This window comes from Neolamprologus multifasciatus, chromosome 13 (assembly GCF_963576455.1).
Source record: "Neolamprologus multifasciatus chromosome 13, fNeoMul1.2, whole genome shotgun sequence".
NCBI classification, from domain to species: Eukaryota; Metazoa; Chordata; class Actinopteri; order Cichliformes; family Cichlidae; genus Neolamprologus; species Neolamprologus multifasciatus.
The window spans coordinates 8,619,836-8,640,375 of NC_140451.1; the positions used below are offsets into that span (position 1 = coordinate 8,619,836).

The following is a 20,540-nucleotide window of genomic DNA, read 5'->3' on the forward strand; positions in this document are numbered from 1 at the left end:
TGCATATGAAGTACACCTCATGTTACACATGAAAATGAGCATAAACATAATTACATACATTATTACACATTGTCAGCAAATTAGACATGTTTTCACACAGCTGACAATAAGCTGGTTAAACAACAACAACAGCTGGTTATAAGCTTTTATTATGCCAGCTAATGGCTGAGAAGCAGCTTGAATATATTTTCACATCATATGAGACTTCATTCGATAAGAGTTCAACAATACTCGATCCACTTCCAAGAAGGTTTCACGAACGGCAGCTAACAGTTGCTAACAGCAACAAAAACAGCAGCTCTTACCAACAGAAAAGTTCACGGGTATCAGACAGAAGTGAGCTTCACTGACTCGTTGACTCGAATTGAACTTTCACAAAGTTTTACAGCTTCCTCCTGAGTAAATAGATGTGAACAGATAAAAACGTTGGACAACTCCTTTTAAGTCATTTTAAAGCAAAAATCGAACTTGTTTTAATCATCACAATGACAATCAAATCTCAGTTTAATATTGCAAGATAGTTTAACTGCGTGCAAAGACAAGAAAGAAGATTTAAGTTCTAAAAATATATGTATGCCCACTTCAGAGCACATGCATTTTTACATCAACAGACCAGACTTATGTATGAGTCATAATGGACAGAAGTGAGAGAGAATTTTAAACTTCACTCCATTTCTGTCAGCTTCAGTCGTGACATCGAGAGCAGAGACAGGAAGTCGGCCATACTGTGTCTTCGCCATGCTTTCTGCATTTATGACCAAAATGGCTGAATAAGTACACATGTCCTCAGTGTCACTATGTGTGTAGAGAATAGGAGAAACCTAGTGCTCAATAATGTATCTCTGGATTCCCAGTTTCGTATATTCATTTAGTATTCCCTTACTGTGTATGCATTATACATGTTTCACTGTAAAACCTGTTGGGACTGAGGCATGTCTTACCTGCTTTAGAACTGTGTACCCTCTGCTATGCAATCCCTTACCTAAAAATGTAATGTTACCATCAACAGGATTTACTGTAGTTCAAGCTCAGACCAAAGTAAAGACACTTTTAACACCATAGCCACAGAAGTTTGCTTTCAACTTTACATTAAATATTTCCTTAGACCAACTTGCCATCTATGGCAAGTTGGGTCTCAGTTTTTTCTGGTCTCTGAAGGGTTTCTGTGCGCTTTTATCTTAAAAGAGAGAGAGAGCGGGAGTGCAGGAGGATATAAGAAATGAGAGGACATTGGAAATTGCTTTATTACTTTTCACCCAAGCTCAGCGCCAGACTTGGAGGTGAGGTGAAATCATTAACAGGAGGCCATTATGCTGCCGAGAGAATATCCCTAAGGCAGACCAGCACAGTTATTCACTACTGTGTGATTTAGAAATACATCAGGAAAGAATGTCTTCAGTGTTTGAGGGAATCTATTAAAGATAACCAAGTGGCACAGAGAAACCACCGTTACCTGGGTGATAAAAATCATGTGAGTAAAGAGAAAATATGTATTTTTGGAACCTCAGACAGGCCACACATGTGCCCCTCTGTGCTGCCTGCCAGCTGGAAAGCAAAACTCTAGAAGTCACTGATCCTGCACAAGTCCTGCCCTGCATCCTTGTTGAAATGCATAAAACTGTTTGGTCTTCAAAGCGCAGCACAATCTATATTTCCTGACTGCTATCATTACTTGCATCCCATTAAACGGCATGTTATTCTCCATTGTGTGCCCCTTTTCCAGATAAACTCCACTTGGCATCTTCACTCCTCCAGCAGCCATGGCTCTCTCTGTATCTGGAGGAACCGTGTTCACTGTACTCCTCATTAGCAGGTAAGAAAGGACAACCACTGGGATCTACAGCCACAAAGTCATCAGCCATGTCAGATTCTAATTTCTAACAACACCAAAGCTTTGTAGTCAATGAGCTCAGGAGGAGATACTTAGTCGCAACATTTTTGTGTAAACCATCAATACTCAATAACAACTCTCCATGCATGAGGCAAAAAGCATTGAAACTCCATGCCTGCACTGATGACACTGCTGAGCAGAATCGATGAGGCAGCATCCAGCACCACATGGATACAATTGGTGTTAAAATCCCTGCAGAGGTCGTATGGTGAGAATGATGGGATGCTTTGGTGCACATTTGTATGCTGTTGGGAACCGAAGACTCTGCTCTTCTTGCAGTTTATTCTCAAATTATAGAGTGCACTATGCACATTCTAGATAAGACAAAGCCTCTGGCTCATACTGAAACCAGCTTTAAGATGTGCTCTGTATAGTGCAGCACTTCTTTTCACAAAAAGCTATGGGATTTGTGTGTTGTGGCAGGTTCCCGCCACCTAAGGGCCTCATTTATTAAACACTTCTAAAATATACATTTATATTACAAATATAAGTCTGCTCAAAAGTCATAAATGGTGCACACAAAAGAAAATAAATCAGATTTATACTATAAGACTACGAAGGCACTGTTCACTTGAGAAATCCCAGTGTACCTGGAAGTGAAGTCCAGCTTTCTACATAACCTATCTAACCATAAAGAGCCAATGACAAGCCTATGTCATAGACTGTATATAAAAGATTGACTTAACTATGCTGAAATCACTGTCTGGATTTGGATCGTTGGCATACTATGTTTATTTATTTATTTGTGTATTTGTAAGAGTAGTCAAAGTGCTAAGTTATAAGCTAATGCTAGTGTAAGCTAATGCTAGCAAACAAACTTTTTTTTAGCAAGGTACTATGAGCTCTGCACATGCACATACAGATACCTGCTAATTAATTTCAAGTAACAGACTAGAACAATAGTAGAATTTCACTCACCAAAATGATCCAACATCATCAGTTCAACTAGTTCAATAACTCAACAGAAGTGAGGCCTAGCAGACAGCTGCTGGCTACATGTCAGTCTCCACCCTGTTTTTATGAAGAGGGAAATTACCAACTGATACTAAAATAACTCTTCCAGGTTGTAAATATGTCGGTTTAGTGGTGAGCACATCGGATTCTTCTTCTGCCTGTCATAGTGGTACAAAATACGGCTGTATAAATGGCTCGCTCACTCGTGGAGTCATGTGTGGAGCTATTTCAGCTCCACAAACAGCCAAGACATGGTTTGCAAGGCCACAAATCTTGTGAAACACAAACAAAAGTCAATTATAACACAGAATTTGGTGATGACTTGAGGAGGAGAGGGACAGGTACTGCTAGGGTGAGATTAGCATACACTATGGTGATGCATACACTACTTTTTAGTATGATTTTCCAAACACATTAAGCTTTTCTACAGATCAGTATTGCTGATTCAAAGCTGAAATGTAATTGGTATTGGATGAGAAAAGAAATCAGTGGTATCACACATCACTAGTTTCTTAGTTTCAGTTTGGCCTTTTAAAATGGCATTTCCACAGTGGCTTCATTTTAAGCCTTGGTGGATGCTGGCTATTGCGCAGAAATGAGCTTATCAATGGTTCTTATAATCATTACTTTCTCTGGCAGTATCTGCGCATTAATCATGCAGCGTTATGCACAGTTGGCATCGCAGCATTTACACATTCACAGCAATGAGGCTGACTGATTCACAATTTGACAGAATGATCTCTATAGTTAATGGTAGCCTGCTTGAATCTGCAAGTAAAAGTCTTGAGAGACACTCAGAATAAGAATATGCCCGTTCGGTTTACATGAAAAGGAGGTGAAAGAGACTGAGCCTATATTCATCTATACACTTCGATATTGATACAGTTGATGTCAAAGAAAGAGTTTCTTGAATCCACTTTGCTCATCCTGCATTTCAACAGCTGGACTGTGGACCCCCTCTACTCTCCTCTCTGGGGCTGTGAATGGGATGGTGAGACACCACTGGAAACTGGAAACTGTGCTACTGTTGGCTTAAGACAAAAAGAATAGGAAAGAGTGAAGACGTGTTAGGAGGCAGCGGGAGAAAAGGAAAAGCAGATGTGGAAATGAGAATAGTGATTTTTAATGTAGTATAGTAGTAATATAACTGGTAAACGGAGAGAGGAGGCTGGTATTATGGCAAAAAGGAAAGTAGAAATAATGTGTGCAGGGGATGTGGAAAAGGAAGCAAGGCCAGGAGCACTCGAGGTGGATCGAAGCTGTTCTACCATGGTGTAGATAAAAAGAGAAATAGAGTAGGAGGGATCTTGCAGAAGGAGTATATAAACAGTGTTGTGGAGGTGGAGAGTGTCAGACAGGATCACGAGTTTGAAGCTGGAAATCGAAGGGGTGATGTTTAATGCTGGCAGTATGTATGCCCAACAGGTTGGATGTCAGTTAGAAGAGAAAGAGGAATTTTGGAGGAAGTTAGGTGAAGTGTAGAGAGTGTCCCCAGGGGGGAAGAGTGGCAGTTGGAGGTGATTTCAATGGACATGTAGGTGAAAGGAACAGAGGTGACGATGACTGAGCGGCAGTATGGCTTCATGCCAGAGAAAGAGCGCTACAGATGTGATCTTTGTTTTGAAAATGTTGATGGAGAAGTACAGGGGAGGTCAGGAGGAGCTTCAATGTATATGATAGGGTGCCAAAAGAGGATCTGTGATCGTGTATATATGAGTCAGGAGTGGCTGAGAAGTATATGAGGTTGGCGTAGGACATGTATGATGACAGTGGTGAGGTATGCAGTACCAGTGACAGATGGGTTTAAGGTGGGGCTGGGATTACATCAGGGATCAGCTTTGAGAATCTTCTTGTTTGCAGTGGTGATGGACAGGCTGGCAGATGAGGTCTGGCAGGAGTCTCTAAGGACTAAGGTGTAAGCAGATGATGTGATCTGTAATGCAAGTAGGGAGCAGGTGGGAGAAAGCCTGGAGAGGTGGAGGTATGCAGTGGAAAGAAGAATGAAAATCAGAATGCATGCGAGGCAGGTGGAAAAGGAAACGTAGAAGCAGAAATATTGAAGGTTAATGCGTTTAAATAACTGGGGTTAACAATCCAGAGCAATGTTGTTGGACATGAGAGGTGAAGAAAAGTGTGCAGGGTGGAGCGGGTGGAAACAAGTGTCAGGGGTGATTTGTGACAGAAGGATAGTGGCAAGAGTGAAATGGATTTAGATGAAGGATGGTAGTAAGTCCTGCTATGATGGTTTGTAGATAGTGGCACTGACAAAAACACAGGAGGCAGAACTGAAGGCGGCAGAGGTGAAGGGAGGAAGAAAGTGACAAGATTTTTTTTTATCAGGAGTGACTAAAATGGACAAGATTAGAAATGAGTATATCAGAGGGGCAGCTCAGGTTGAGCAGCTTGGAAACAAAGTTGGAACCCTGAGATGGTTTGGACATGTGCAGAGGAGGGATAGTGCATATATTGGACACAGGATGCTGAAGAGGAAGGCCTCAGAGATGATTCACTGATGTAAAGAGGATGCTAGGGGTAAGGTGAGATGGAGCAAGGTGATCAGCTCTGAGGACCCTTAAAGGGAGCAGAAATTCAACAGGTGGGACAACCCTAAGTACAGTTGCAGTGGCTCAGTGTGGGGAAAAGAATCCCAACTCCAAAATTCCTAGCATGAGCTCCAGTAGATTTTATAGTGTACAGGCTGTGATCAGCTGACCTGCTGCTCTTTGTGGATTTACAAAACTTAATGAACAACATGTCAACAATTTCACAAGCTGTCTTGGCTGGCTTCCATTTCCTACACTAGTAGTATACTGTATATTGTCTCATACTAGACCTACAGCTGGTATAAAGGTTGAAGTCAGTGAATTAATCTATCCGTAAGTATTAAAGCCACTATGCACCAGTCCGACGCAGTGCTTTATTATATATTCGTCACAGTACAGCAATCTAATCTCTTTATTCCATCCAACTACTGTATATTTTCTTGCAACATTTAAATAACACAATTATTAAATAATTATTAAATAATATTAAATAACACACTGGAAACACAGCAGCTGGATCTGAGACTAACAACACACTGTGTGACAAACTGCACTCAAACAGTTTGTGTGTTTGTGTGTTTGCTGATAGAAACGCTACATTTGAAATTACCTGATGGTTAAAAAACTTCCTTTATGCTCACACCTCTTCTGTAGTGCTAGCTAAATGCTAAATGGCCTGTATTTGTATAGCGCGTTACTCGTCCCTAAGGACCCCAAAGCGCTTTACACATTCAGTCAGTCAGGTGATGGCAGCTACATTGTAGCCACAGCCGCCCTGGGGCGCACTGACAGAGGCGAGGCTGCCGGACACTGGTGCCACCGGGCCCTCTGACCACCACCAGTAGGGAATGGGTTAAGTGTCTTTCCCAAGGACACAACGACCAAGACTGTCGGAGCTCGAACCGGCAACCTTACGATTACAAGATGAACTGCCAACTCTTGAGCCACGATCGCCAAGTACTGAAGCAACAACTTACAGACACCTGCACTCGTTCCTGCTTACTTTAACCACTGAGTATAAACACTATAAATGATACAGATGAGTCAGAAATAATAAGCCTGTATTAAAAATGTGAGGGGTAGAAAGTGCAGATATTTATGGAGTAATATATGGAGTAAAAGTAAAACGTTGTCAGAAAAATAAATACTCAAGTAGGACAGACACCTGAAAATTCTACTTTAGTACAGTAACAAAGTGTTTTTACTCACTTTCCGATCAGGTTTTATTTATTTTTACGTTAACATAGCTAAACAAAGACAGTGACCATGTAAAATTAATGTGGTATCATGGCCACTGTAAACATGTAAACATCTGAGCCAAAGTACAGTCTCAACTTGGCTAACACTGAGTATACCAGAAGAAGGCAGCTGCTGTAGCCTGACCTCTAGTGCAGAGCTTTGATGTTGAAACACACTATAAAAAGAGTCAGCCATCACTGGCACCCATCTGAAACAAAGAGAACGAGCTTAGCAAGCAGCTTTGTCCTGCTTTGGCTTGTGTTTGTGTTTGCAGAGGTGTTTCAGTGGAACAATGTGCATCCCAAAATGAAATGATGGGCTGAAATTTCAGGCGTTTGATTTGTGTTTTGCAGCATTGTGTTTGCAAGACATATATGTAGGACAGTACCAAAATGATGAACGATTCTTGTGTTTTAGTGTCGCTCTTGCTTTTAGAAGGAAAGTGCTGTGGGTCTGTTAGGTTGTTGCAGTTCCATCTCTTCTTTTTGACCATTTGGCAGACCTTTGCATTACTCCTGAGTGACAAATCCAACCTCTCTTTTTTGTTTTTAACTGCATTCATCTTGTGCTTCAGAAGCAAAGTTGTGTGAGTAATTTAACGACGAATAAAATTAATTTTGTTAAGAAAAGTACAAAATAAATACATCAGATAATATAAATTTATTTGATTATTATTTATTATTAAAACAATCAAAGATGTTCGCATGTCAGTTTATCTGCTAGCGATGGGTGCTTATGGGTGGGATGGTATGCCGATCAACTGATTGTCTCGTTGTCGCAAAAACCTGATCCAACTTTCTGAGTCAGGATCTAAACAACTAGATTGATGTTTTCCTAGTATGGACAACATGGAAGCTCAGCGTCCCATCAGCAAATCCTTTTAGTGCTCAGGTCTCACGCTTTAATAGACAGAGCAAAACCTCTTAAGACCCACAACTGAAGGCAAACCTTTATTACAGGTAACAAGCTGAAGCAGTTTGAGTCATGTAGGTCACACCGTCAGTTGGAATGATCTGTTTAGAGTCTGGAACATTTGGTGTTTTGCTTGTTGTTGAGGATGTGGTACACCACCAATGTAGCTGAGCCATAAGAGACATGCTTATTAATGCTTTACTGTCAGTCATGCCTCCTTTCATGTCCGTGTGGCACTTCCCGGCAGCACTGGAGCATTGTTTTTCTCCTGAAGTAAAAAGAACAAAAGGAGGAATTGAAGAGGAGAGACTGAAGATCACAGCTGATCACAGCTGAACTTGTTATGAGTAGAAATAAATACAGATTGTGATCTGAGGCAGTCGTCTGTAGCTTTGTTTGGCAAATTTACTGATTGTTAGTTAACTGTTGCAATGCTGCAGACAGCATATACATATGTAGAAGATGGTCAGCATGCTACGTATAACATAGCCACCCCACTTGAGAACAATTGTTTTCTTTTAAATTGCAGTTATTAGAGGGCTTAAGTTAGCACAGGAAACAAAACATTATCTTTTTAAGTTAAGCTTCTGAAATGCTTTACCCAACAGAATGCCAAGCTCTTTAACTGAAACGAGTTTTTAAATGCAGAAATCTAATTTTTGTTGTTATCAACAAATTTTTAAATTACCTGTTTTAAAAAACACCCTAGGAAAATCTGTAAAGCTAATCATGATGTTTTTTGATTAAGATGTCAAATTACAGTGATTTACTTACAGCCCTGAACAGAAACATTAGTTTTAGTGGTTGAGGTTGATTAATTTCTGTCTTCTCAGGCAAACCTGAGAGCTTAAAATGGTATGAGCACAATGGTATAAAACATGAATTCATTTTGTTATATAATAAATAAAAAAATATAATTCTTAGTTTTAAACAGATTTTAAGACAGATTACTGACTTCTTGTTTTGTAAGTAAAATACATAAAATTGTTAAGCACTGTAAATAACAATGGGCGAAGCGTGACGTGCATAGATTAGTCAGGTCAGCTTATGACTAAGCAGTTGCTATTCACGTGGAAGGGTTTAGTCTCATAAAGGCTGCAATCCACGGTAAAGCCAGTCCTTTATTTGATGAAGCAGCTTTAGATTAAAGGTTATATTTTTGATTTTGTAACCAGACGTAAATGTATTCCTCTGCAAGTCATTCAGCAACCCACATGTGCAAACACGAGCTCCAGCATCAAAGCGGCCAGGCTTGATTTCTCATTTAATCTGTTTCAATAGAGGCTTAATAATTTAAAGTAGCACCATAATACTGCATATAGGCACCAATGGTTTCTGTGCAATGGTTACAGAAAGGATGGCTAGAATTTTACTGAAACCTATTACAAGCAGATTAAAGGCTTACACTATGCTTTTCTTGCTTTAACTGGAGAGACATGACTTACTCCTGTATAGAAATCCATTCTATGTCAGCTTTATTGATTATGACTCGAGAGATTAGTGTATCCCTATGCTTGGATAATTACAGCACTGGACTGTCTCAAGGAAGACGCCACAAAAAGATACAGTGGTAAAGAAGTAATTGGCTTAAAGGAACATTGTATCATATATTTTGTTTTTCATTCACTGGAGAAACAAAGTATCATCCATTGAAAGGACTATATCATGTCTATTGTAAGAGGAGCTTTTGAGGTTGTGGATTAGAAGAAAAGTGGAATTGCAAAGGTATGACTTGAGATTATGTCAGATCCAGGGACTGGACCTCAACAAGTGGGAAGAGTGATCTGTAGCTGTGCTGCCTCTGACAAGTTGATGCTCGAGGCTGCTCACTGATGTCACTTCATTGATGTCAAGAGTTACCAAAATATAACACCACTGATGTTTCAGAGCTGATGCCACGGCCGATTAGAGCTTGACTGAAAGACAACAAACACATATGGACAGACCTTAGCTTTTATACCAAGTGTCTTAAAACTACAAGCAGAATGCTTAAACCTGAGCTGTTCCCTTGTTTTGTAATCAAAGAATTGGTGGAATTGGTTTTCAAATAATAGGCTCATTTGTTAAATGGTGAGATTGCATGGCTTTGAAATATGCTCACTGATGTGAATTTTTTTGCTCTATTTCAACTCAGCTATGTAAGTAAGGGTGTACTCACACTAGGTAATCTGTACCACGCCTGAGCACATTTCACCCCCAAGGGCCATTCGCTTTTACTAGTGCGATCTCAGCGTACCGTATGTGGGCACAGTTAGGAAAAGCTTGGCTACTTGGACAGGCCAGCCCAGGCGTGGTGGTTCCGTTGTGCTCGAGCGTAGTACACAGTGTGTGACAGCTAACGATGCCCAAGCAAGGAGCTCATGCACTTCCTCAACAGCTGCCTCCAATAAAATCACTGTGTTAAGTAATTAACAAATCTATAAAGCATGTGAGAGGGCAGCATGTTGCTGTTTCCAAAAGTGGCCCTATTTAAGCAACAAAATTCCTAAAATGAACCCCATTGTGCCCTCCAGAGAGCTTATCAGAAGTGTGTATGTGTGTGTGTGTGTGTGTGTGCGTGCGTGACAGTGAGAGAGAGGAGTTGAAACCCTGAGACAAACTGAAGCATATTCAGGACTGGATCGTTAAGCACAGTGTTAGTGCAGGTCAGCGGGGAAGTGGAGAGGAGGGTCAGACATGCTCAGACATGGCAACTATTATTTTTGTGTGTGTGCATGTGTGTGTGTGTGTGTGTGTGTGTGTGTGTGTTTGAGAGGGAGACAAAGAGGGGGAGAAACAGATTAACAAAGAAGGCACTAACAGAGAATATACAGGGAATATTAAAAAAAAAACTCAGCTTCCTCTGATTTAACTAATGAGGCTATTGAGTTCCACAAATATCACAAAATCCACTTTTCTTTTTCTTTTTTTAATAACAACAGCTGTTAGTAATTGTCTTGCCATGCAGCAGATGTTCTTTGAAATCCGTCATTTATCATTTTCTGCAGAAAAGCTGAACTTTAAACCAGTCTCTAAGTTTAACTGTAGGTCCTCTATCTTAAACAAGATATTCTCTCTGTGCCATTTCCATTTTCAGAGTGCTTTGTCATAAGCTGTTTTCATATACTCACTACAACCCTTAACTCAGATATGAGCAGAGTGGCTGCATATGAGAATGCAACTATGTCAGGTGTTTCAGTCACACCTGACACTAAACTGACTTTAACCTACCTAGTACAACGGGCTGATGTCCGTTTGGGCTCATGTGAGACCTGAGCAGGTAACTTTGTGGATGATTCACGTATCCTACCTTCTTCATGCTATATACCTCTAGCCTAAACCAGAGTATTTCCAGGGATGAGAACAGGACAGTTTCCTGTGCCACGTGTGACAAACACCTGATCTTTATTGTTCCAACATTGTCCAGAGCTAATATGCGAAACGGCAGACACCATCAGTACTGTTTTCTACTTCCTTTCTTACATTTTGCTAATTTTTGCTAATTTAAAAAAATATATATATTATTTTTTTATCACTTCAGGCTCAAGAATACTGTTTAAACCCCTCAGCAGCACATATGTACTTGCCTGCACTGTAGCAGACATCGGGGAGTGATGTACAAAAATTAATGAAACCACCTCTACTCTGACTAAGGATATGAAAAGCTGCTTTATGCTTTTGGTTGTTTCTACCACTGGTGCTTTCTCCAAGAAACAAAAATGTTTTGATGAGCGATTTCAACTCTGCTCAGAATATTAATGCTACGCTGTGTATTTTATTTTAGTTAATATATCCTTCTGGTAAAGCTCCAGATTCATTTAGATGACACAGCATGATGAAGTTTAATAAAATTGCTGTGGTGGTTCTCTCATGCATATAGAAAATCCAAATTTCCAGAGAGCCTTTTGACTGTAAATCATTAAACTCCACACATTTAGTTAGATCACTTATACCTGCCAGAAGCAATAATCTCTTTGCTCTTTGCAAAATAGATATACACTCAATAGCCAATGGCCACCAGGCACATCTGTTCAGCTACTCATTAAGCTAAATATCTGATGAGCCAGGTACATGGCAGCAGCTGGGTGTATTTATGTGTGTGGACATGGTCAAGGTGACCTGCTGAAGTTCAACCTTAGCATTAAAATGGGGGAGATGTGATTTAAGTGACTTTGAACATGGTATGGTTGTTGGTCCCAAACAGTCTGGTCTGAGTATTTCAGAAACTGCTGATCTGCTTAGATTTTCCCGCATAACCCTCTCCAGGCTTCATGGACATTGGCTCAAAAGTGAGAAATTATCCAGTGAGTCGAAACTTTCTGGGTGAAAATGATGCCACAGATCAGAGAACAATGGTCAGACTGCTTCATGCTAATAGAAAGGCTACCGTTAGAACAGGTTCACCAAAATTGGACATGAGAAGACTGGAAAAAAAACTTTACCTGGTCTGATTTCTGCTGCAACACTGGATGATCAGAATTTAGCATAAAGAACACAAAAGCATGGATCCAAACTGCCCTGTATCAGTGGCTCAGGTTTTTGATGGTTCATTTGTTTTGGCATATTTTGGGTTCCTTTGTACCAACTGAACATATTTGAAACACTGCAGATACCTGAGTATTGTTGCTGACTATAACCATTCCTTTTTGGCCATCTTGTGATGACTGCTTCTAACGGGATAAAATATTGCATGTGTCTGTAGGGAAAATAACATATTATCTAAAGTTTCTAAAAGTTGAAAAGTTACTGCATTTTCCAAGAGTCTAACGCATAAAATGTAAAATTCAGCATCCCATATTTTAGTGCACGTTATATCAACCCACCAACTTATGGCTTAAAACCTTTAAGCTACCATTCCAGCTACCATTTTTTTGTCTATTTCTTCTGAATTCAGCTAAGTGATTCAATTTCTAAGCAGGGAATTTAAAGAAGTATCTTTGCCTAAGCGCCTCTAAAGGTCCTCTAGGGTCCATCTCACCGACTTACCGACTACTACAAAGCTGGTGCTACAGATAACATGCTTATTACCATGACAATGTTTTGTAGTCAGATTTGCAGTTATTCGTTTTAATCATCACAGATCTCATTTTTGCCTTCCTTTGAGCACTTAAAATCTTAGCAGTTGGTAAAAGAAGATTTAACAAAGAAGCATATTCCCTGTCTTGAAAGGGATAGTACTCTAGCTGATAGCTTATCCCATCACACAACAGCTCGAAACTGAAGATCACAGAGGTTTTCTTTGGATCTCCCACACCAACAAAATTTCTCCTCCTTTTTAAAAGCCTTTTGAAAATTGAATGCTTTGGTGGGTGTCTCATACAAAATAGGTTTAGAGGTCTTACTTTCTGATGATCCTAGGATAACATTGAGAAGTAGCAGTGTAATTGAATCATTTGAGGGCTCAGAAGGTTCAAGACGAGGAGCTTCAAAAGATTTTTCTGGGTTTTTACAAGCTGGCAGAAGAACACATTACTCATAAAATATAACAAAATAATCAATTATTCACCAGCAACACTGAAAAATCGAATAAATATTAATGTAAATACTTTAAAAACCTTTCCTTTGGACAGATGAGACTGCAGTGGAGATGTTTGGCCATAATGCATAGCACCACATCTAACCATATAGAGCATAGCATCACAAACACCTAATACCAATTGTCAAACACGGTGGTGGAAGGGTGATGATTTAGGCTTGTTTTGCAGCAACAGGGCCTGGTCACTTTGCTGAGTCGACCATCAACTCCTCTGTATCTCAAAGTATTTTAGAGTTACGGTAAATGTGAGGCCATCTCTCCAACAGCTTGGGACAAAACTGGGTGATGCAGCAGGACAGTGATCATAAGCACAGCAGCAAATCTACAACAGAACCACTTAAAATGAAAAATGACCCATACGAAGTTCAAACTTCAGTGCACTTGAAATGTTGGGGACCCTAGAAGAGCTGTGCATAACAAATGCCAGCCAATATCAGTGAATGAATGAGTGGGCCAAAATTCCTGTCAGAGACTGATAATCATACAGAAAATAATTACTCTGATCTACTTCAAAGTTATTGTTGATTAAAGTGGGTCTACATGCTACCGGTTGGGATTCACGTGCTGCTTTTGCATTCTGCCTTAGATTTTGTTAAGTAAATAATGACACAGGGCAATATGTCATTAACGATTGTGAGAATTTAAGGGCAGCACAGAAAACACCCAGGAACTGTCAGCTATAGATACGGACTTTTTGGTTTTATGCTTCTGAGAAAGCAGTCCAAAATGGACAATAAAAAAAAAAGATTTGAATGTGTTGTTTAAAAATGAATTATAACGTCAGTCTGCAGCTCCCACTGAATTTTTGCAGTATTAGTGGGGACTTTCTAGTTTTTCAGCATATTCTTATATCCTAATTTCACAAACAATTTCATTACCCGAAATATCTATAACGAACTGTGTAATAACTGCCTAGCACTAATCACCAAACAAACAAAGTTAGCATCGAACTACTGTACATAATAGAGCATTTAGCTGCTTAAGAGCCAGATATTTCCCTTGGGTGTTGGCAGAGGACGATATTAAAGCGAAAACAATCCTTTTGCATTCAAAAAGTCTTTAGAAATGTGACCGCAAATGAATGCCACTCTTTGTTATTCACTGTAATTAGTATTATTTAGCTTTGAAACAAATTGCAATTGGTTTATGCTCACAACAAAAATCAATTATAAATAAATCTTAAAATAATTTAGTGAGAGAAATACAGCGGCTATATTTTCTGAACTGCAGAGGGTGAGCTGCCCTTGATGGAAAAGAAACTGCTTCAGCGTGCGGTGGAATAGCTAGCACAGGGTTGAATATTATCCTTTTTTCTGGGTGTTTTAATGAATGATCTGCAGGGTCTTTGAGTGCATTTAGAATCCTTAATATTGTTGCTGCTCTCTAGAAACTAACATAAATGCTGTTGTTCAGTTTTTTTTATCAAAATTTGTTGAGCTTCTTTTTTTTTGTTTGTTTGTTTTTTACCAGCGTAGAGATACCATCATGACAGGGATTGATTTCTAGGATGCCTTTGCCTCCCTTCTTCCTTTAATGATTGTATCATTAGGGTTAACATTTAGCATACATACATTGTATGTATGTTTGTAGTGTGGCTCAACAGTGGTGCTATGGCTCTCTGACCCATCCTGCATGAATCCTCAGCAAATCCCATACTAATTCATTTTATGGGTACAGTAAGTTGGAAATAAGTTGGTTCTCAGGCCAGGCAACAGACGTAATCTCTCCTCCCCGATAGGACATGCATGGAGCAACTTTCCCAGGAGGCACCTTGGAGGAATCGTATGTCCAAGCCATCTCTACTGGCCCCTTTCAATGTGGAAGAGTAAACTCATTTCTGCCGCTTTTACCTGCACTCTCATTATTCAATCATTACCCAGAGTTTATGACCATAGCTGAGGTGGGTACAGACTGATCTGTAAACTGGCAGCTTTGCTTTTATGCTCTGCTCTCTTTTCACCACAGCAAGTTAGTTCAGAATCTGCAGCATTGCTGACGCTGAGGCTGACTGAAAGTTTTGTTCCATGGCCTCCCCAAACTCCTCCTACACCCTACTTTTTGCTGCAGCAACTACCAGAGCAACACTCCTGGCCTGGCAGTATCTGGTCATCTCTGGAGTCCTACAGGCTAACCAAGCCCAGTATAACTGTTCATCACGATGGATCCCTGCCTCAAGGATGGAGATGTGGAACATTGTCCATTCGAATTCGATGTCCCCAGCCTCTATTGTATTCTTTCGAAGTTCTGCATGTTCTCACAGACATTCAGTTCAATTCAATTCAATTTTATTTATATAGCGCCAAATCACAACAAAAGTCGCCTCAAGGCGCTTTATATTGTACAGTAGATACAGAGGAAAAACCCAACAATCATATGACCCCTATGAGCAAGCACTTTGGCGACAGTGGGAAGGAAAAACTCCCTTTTAACAGGAAGAAACCTCCGGCAGAACCAGGCTCAGGGCCATCTGCTTCAACTGGTTGGGGTGAGAGAAGGAAAACAGGATAAAGACATGCTGTGGAAGAGAGACAGAGATTAATAACAAGTATGATTCAATGCAGAGAGGTCTGTTAATACATAGTGAGTGAGAAAGGTGACTGGAAAGGAAAAACTCAATGCATCATGGGAATCCCCGGCAGCCTACATCTATTGCAGCATAACTATGGGAGGATTCAGGGTCACCTGATCCAGCCCTAACTATATGCTTTAGCAAAAGGAAAGTTTTAAGCCTAATCTTAAAAGTAGAGATAGTGTCTGTCTCCCGAATCCAAACTGGAAGCTGGTTCCAACAGAACAGGGGCCTGAAAACTGAAGGCTCTCCCTCCCATTCTACTTTTAAATACTCTAGGAACAACAAGTAGGCCTGCAGTGCGAGAGCGAAGTGCTCTAATAGGGTGATATGGTACTACAAGGTCATTAAGATAAGATGGGGCCTGATTATTTAAGACCTTGTATGTGAGGAGCAGGATTTTGAATTCAATTCTGGATTTAACAGGAAGCCAATGAAGGGAAGCCAAAACAGGAGAAATCTGCTCTCTCTTTCTAGTCCCTGTCAGGACTCTTGCTGCAGAATTTTGGATTAGCTGAAGGCTTTTCAGGGAGTTTTTAGGACTTCCTGATAATAATGAATTACAGTAGTACAGCCTGGAATTAATAAATGCATGAACTAGTTTGGCCTCTGCCACACTTCCAGTGAGCCCTCACCATATGCTTGGGTGCAAAAAGCCTGTCCAGCATCCCCTGCCATACTTACACAACCCCTATATCGCAGCTTGACTTTTAAGCAGCTTTTAATTTGAGAGTTAGACATTGTGATGGGGGAGATTTAAATAGCTATGTGTGATAGAGCTTCAATTATTTTTCTTTTTGTCTTGATATGAGTAACGTTTTGCTCTGAAATACAATCAAAAACTTAATATACTAAATATACTTTTATTTGTGGTTTATTCTTTCATAGTTTTGATGCCCTACACACAAACAGAAACTCCTATTAGAGCATGATGATTGATCTGAACACACATTCTTACATTAGATTAATTATTTGCCCTTTTATGAGACTGGATAGAAATATGAAGTAGACTTCTCTATCCCTAGTTTGTGCATTGTTAACTGTACAGTGATGTTACTGTTTTACTGCAAAACCACTAATAATATCTTATAAATTTGCATGATTCCCCCTGACTTATATAAGATGACACTTTTGGTAGGAATTCATTAGCATGCTTGTTACTCTCTTTCATCTGGTGTTTAAAAGAAAACACAGCTAATTATACTGGTGATAGGATTTTTCAGGATGGTTTAATTTCCTACCTTTTGTCTGTTTCCTTTTTTAAACTCAGTAATGGCGTAACTCTGAAATGTCCAAGAAAAATTTCAGAGAGTAATTAAAGACTACCCGTGGAGGGAGAAAATGTATCTGTGATGAGTTCCCATAATGAAAATCCAACTCGCTGAATGCAGTCTTGGCAGGATGGTGCCTAAAATTTCTGTCAGCAAAACATTTCAGTCCATTTGATCCAATTTAATTTAGCCTCTTAACAGCAGCAAAGATTTCACATCATTACATTTCACATTCTGCTCGCAGTTCAGCCAGTTGGAAGAATGTCATTTGTCTTCATGGCTAGAATGTCATTTGTCTTCATGGCTAGTAGTTTTAAAAACACCTTTATGAAATTGAGTTTAGTTCAATTCAAAGTTAGTTCAGCTAGCTTTTAAAACTCAAAACAGTACATTGTGATGCAAAAAGTACTCACTTGATTTGCACGTACTTTATTTTCCTTGATGTTGTTACCTGCTGATTTCTTAGAGAAACCTATTAATCTTTCTCTCAGTAGGGAAGCTAAAAAATATGTAGAAACATGTGAAACTCTTCCCTTCAACAGATGGTTAATAGATGAAATCAAAAAGACAAGACTGCGTATTTGGTTTTCTAATGTAAGTTCAAAACCAGACTTTAAAGTGCCTTCTCCCATCTAGTTGACATTTCAAACAGTATGTTCACAGAATGCTCTTCCAAATCAGTAAATACAGAAACCAGAAAGACTTGATGCATTATATTTAATTTCGAACCTGCAATCATTTGACTCATCCTCAAGCCATAAGCATACCAAGTAAACACTAATCCTCTGTGTGCATATGCTGCACAATGGCTTCTTCCTGCCTACTATGAAGGGATAATAAAAGCACAGGTAAAGATGTTCCAGGTTTACTTTCTTTCATAGTAAACCTATCAAAACTATGTTCACATACATAAACATTTGCTAAGCTGTTGTGCAGAACTGGAGAGTATTTCCCTTGCTCTTTTTCCTTGCATACGTCAAGCAAGGCACCTGTCATTCAGAAGGTAGAGCAGGTTGTCAACTAACTGGAAGGTTCTTGATCTGTATTGAGCAAGATGGTGAACCCTGAGTTGCTCTTGATACAGTGTAAGATAGAAAGCACTTAGATATACACAAATGTGCTTGTGTGAATAGGTGAAAAAGGCTTTTAGTATAAAGTTCTTTGAAAAGTGCTTTAGAACAACTAGTTCATTAACAAAGTTGTGAAAAACAGGAAACTCAGCTTGGTTTCAGTCTGTTGTGCTGTCTCTTGGTTAGAAATCCAGAAATTTATATTCTTATATTCTAACACAGGGACAATCCAAGAGGGAAAGAAAATGGTGTCAATCCCACAGTTTCATTGAGCAGACAAAGCACTTCTGGTGAGTCACTATGTTGCTAGTATGGTTCTGACCAATCAGAACATGAACACAGGACCTCTGAAGTTGTCTGTGTAGGTTCTTAGTCATCCAAGTCATGGTAGTCTAAGGAGCTTGGAAAGAAAGCATCAGGACTTCTTTAAGTTTCTTGAAGAAATTTCATCACTCATCTGAGAAGCTTCTTCAATTCTAAAACCAAATGGTGGAGAGTCACTCTAGTTGTTGAGTGGATGTTAAATACCTGAGACTCCAACATTTCCTTTTGTCTGTTATGTTCTTCAAGCCTGTCTGCAGTAGGGCTGCCACGATTAGTCGACTGGTCACAATTACGTCGACTATCGAAATCATCGATGGCTAATTTAATAGTCGACACGTTGTTTGAAGCTTTGTAAGATCCTGAAAGATGCAGGAATAAGTAGGATTTCAAATAGGATTTGAGAGTGTAATAACGGACTGAAACAGAAGATGGCAGCAATGCATCTACAAGGACGCCAGCTGCCGTTAGACACCAAAGAAGAAGAAGAAGCAGTTTCCGGTATTGTAGCTGTGTCCAAATTCAGGGGCTGCATCTTTCAGAGGCCGCATTTATAGCCTGATTACCTGACAGTGACGCGACAAAGGTTGTCCCAATTTGAAGACTGCTTCAAATGCATCCTTCATTTCCCAGAATTTGAAGAATTCAAATGGGTCGGGTGTATCCTTCGTGGCCCAACCTGTCCCAAAATTCATAGCGCGGTCCAGTCAATTCCAGTTTCCAACAATCACGGAAGCTACTTCCGTTTCAATATTACTCTTATTACTCTTTCTGGGTCACAAAGTAAACTTTTAAGGTATTTTTAGGCAAGAATGTAGCTCTGTAATCTTCAACTATCTGCTTGGTTTATGAAGACATCGCATATTTGCAAAAGTGCTCTGGCGTTTTCGGAGAGATAAATGGCCCGTATTTGTATAGCGCTTTACTAGTCCCTAAGGACCCCAAAGCGCGTTACACATCATCCACCCATTCACACACACATTGGTGATGGCAAGCTACATTGTAGCCACAGCCACCCTGGGGCGCACTGACAGAGGTCACTGGCTGCCGGACACTGGCGCCACCGGGCCCTCTGACCACCACCAGTAGGCAGCAGGTGAAGTGTCTTGCCCAAGGACACAACGACTGAGACTTTTCAAGCTGGGGGCTTGAACCGGCAACCTTCTGATTACAAGACAAACTGCCAACTCTTGAGCCACGATCGCCCACATTTTCGGAAAGATGTTTTACCCACCAGCCTGATAGCTAACCGGGAGGTTGAGGCTCACTAGAACCGGCGACAACAGCGAACTCCCGGCACATACTTTTTTACTCAGGTTAAACATGATATATAATCAGAATCAGAATACTTTATTGATCCCTGGGGGAAATTATGTAAGTCACTTAGATAACTTAAAAATGTTATTGTTTGTCTTTTTTCAGTGTTTTATTTGTTCCTGAGTAATTTGGTTTGGCTGAGATTAAAGTTATACTTTTCACACAGCTGAATAAACGTCAAACAGAAAACAGATTAAAGTGTGTGATGGTAGATAATTTACTCCAATGTTGTGTTATACATTAGCAAGCGAGGAGCAGACGGCTGAGTTTATTAAACTCCATCGAGACAGCTGGAGACACAAATCTGAAGGTTAGACTGTCCAGTTTCACAGCCTCGCACTTCCAGCCTTCTCAGTCTTCGAAGGACCCGGCCCACGTAGACAGCTAAGGCCTACGTAGGCCGAAGGATGCGGCCTATGAATTGGGACATAGTGGAAGACACCTCCAAATGCTTCCTCCTTTTCCCCAGATTTGAAGGATGGGCCGGGTGTATCCTTCCTGGCCCAACCTATCCCAGAATTCATAACAGAAAACTGATTTAACAGAAATTGGAATGTATGTGCTTGGTCTGCAACAACATTTGGGTAGGCGGTAGAGTGATCTATTGAATGCCTGGGCCTAAGGACTTCTTAAAGATAGTGACATTCTCTAGCTTCATCTTAGAAGACAGTGTTAGTGTTATTTAAGTCAGTAGAAATGTTTTTTATAAAAAAAAAACATTTGCATTAGTATTTGCATCAATCAGTATAAATACCACTATCTTGGATCGCCCCCACTGACATGACCGCTGTGGCTACCACATCCAATTCCACCGGTCAAACCTCCGACGGGCCTACTCCTGCTAAACAGGTGAAAATAGACTTCATGCATATAACTTACATGCATAACATATAAAACAATTTTTAAGAAGAGACTTTTTCATTTGATTCAATGTTATA

The 20,540-nt window shown here is 40.0% G+C and overlaps 1 protein-coding gene across 1 annotated transcript in view; it reads left to right on the forward strand.

Annotated features, from left to right (window-relative positions):
* LOC146504997 (gamma-aminobutyric acid receptor subunit pi) overlaps positions 1–20,540 on the forward strand; it is a 77,372-nt gene that overhangs the window by 15,619 nt on the left and 41,213 nt on the right. Inside the window, exon 2 of the mRNA XM_085183354.1 lies at positions 1,724–1,813. Coding sequence (XP_085039480.1) covers positions 1,761–1,813 — 53 coding nt within the window. The 5' untranslated portion in view covers positions 1,724–1,760. The remainder of the gene's footprint in view (positions 1–1,723; positions 1,814–20,540) is intronic.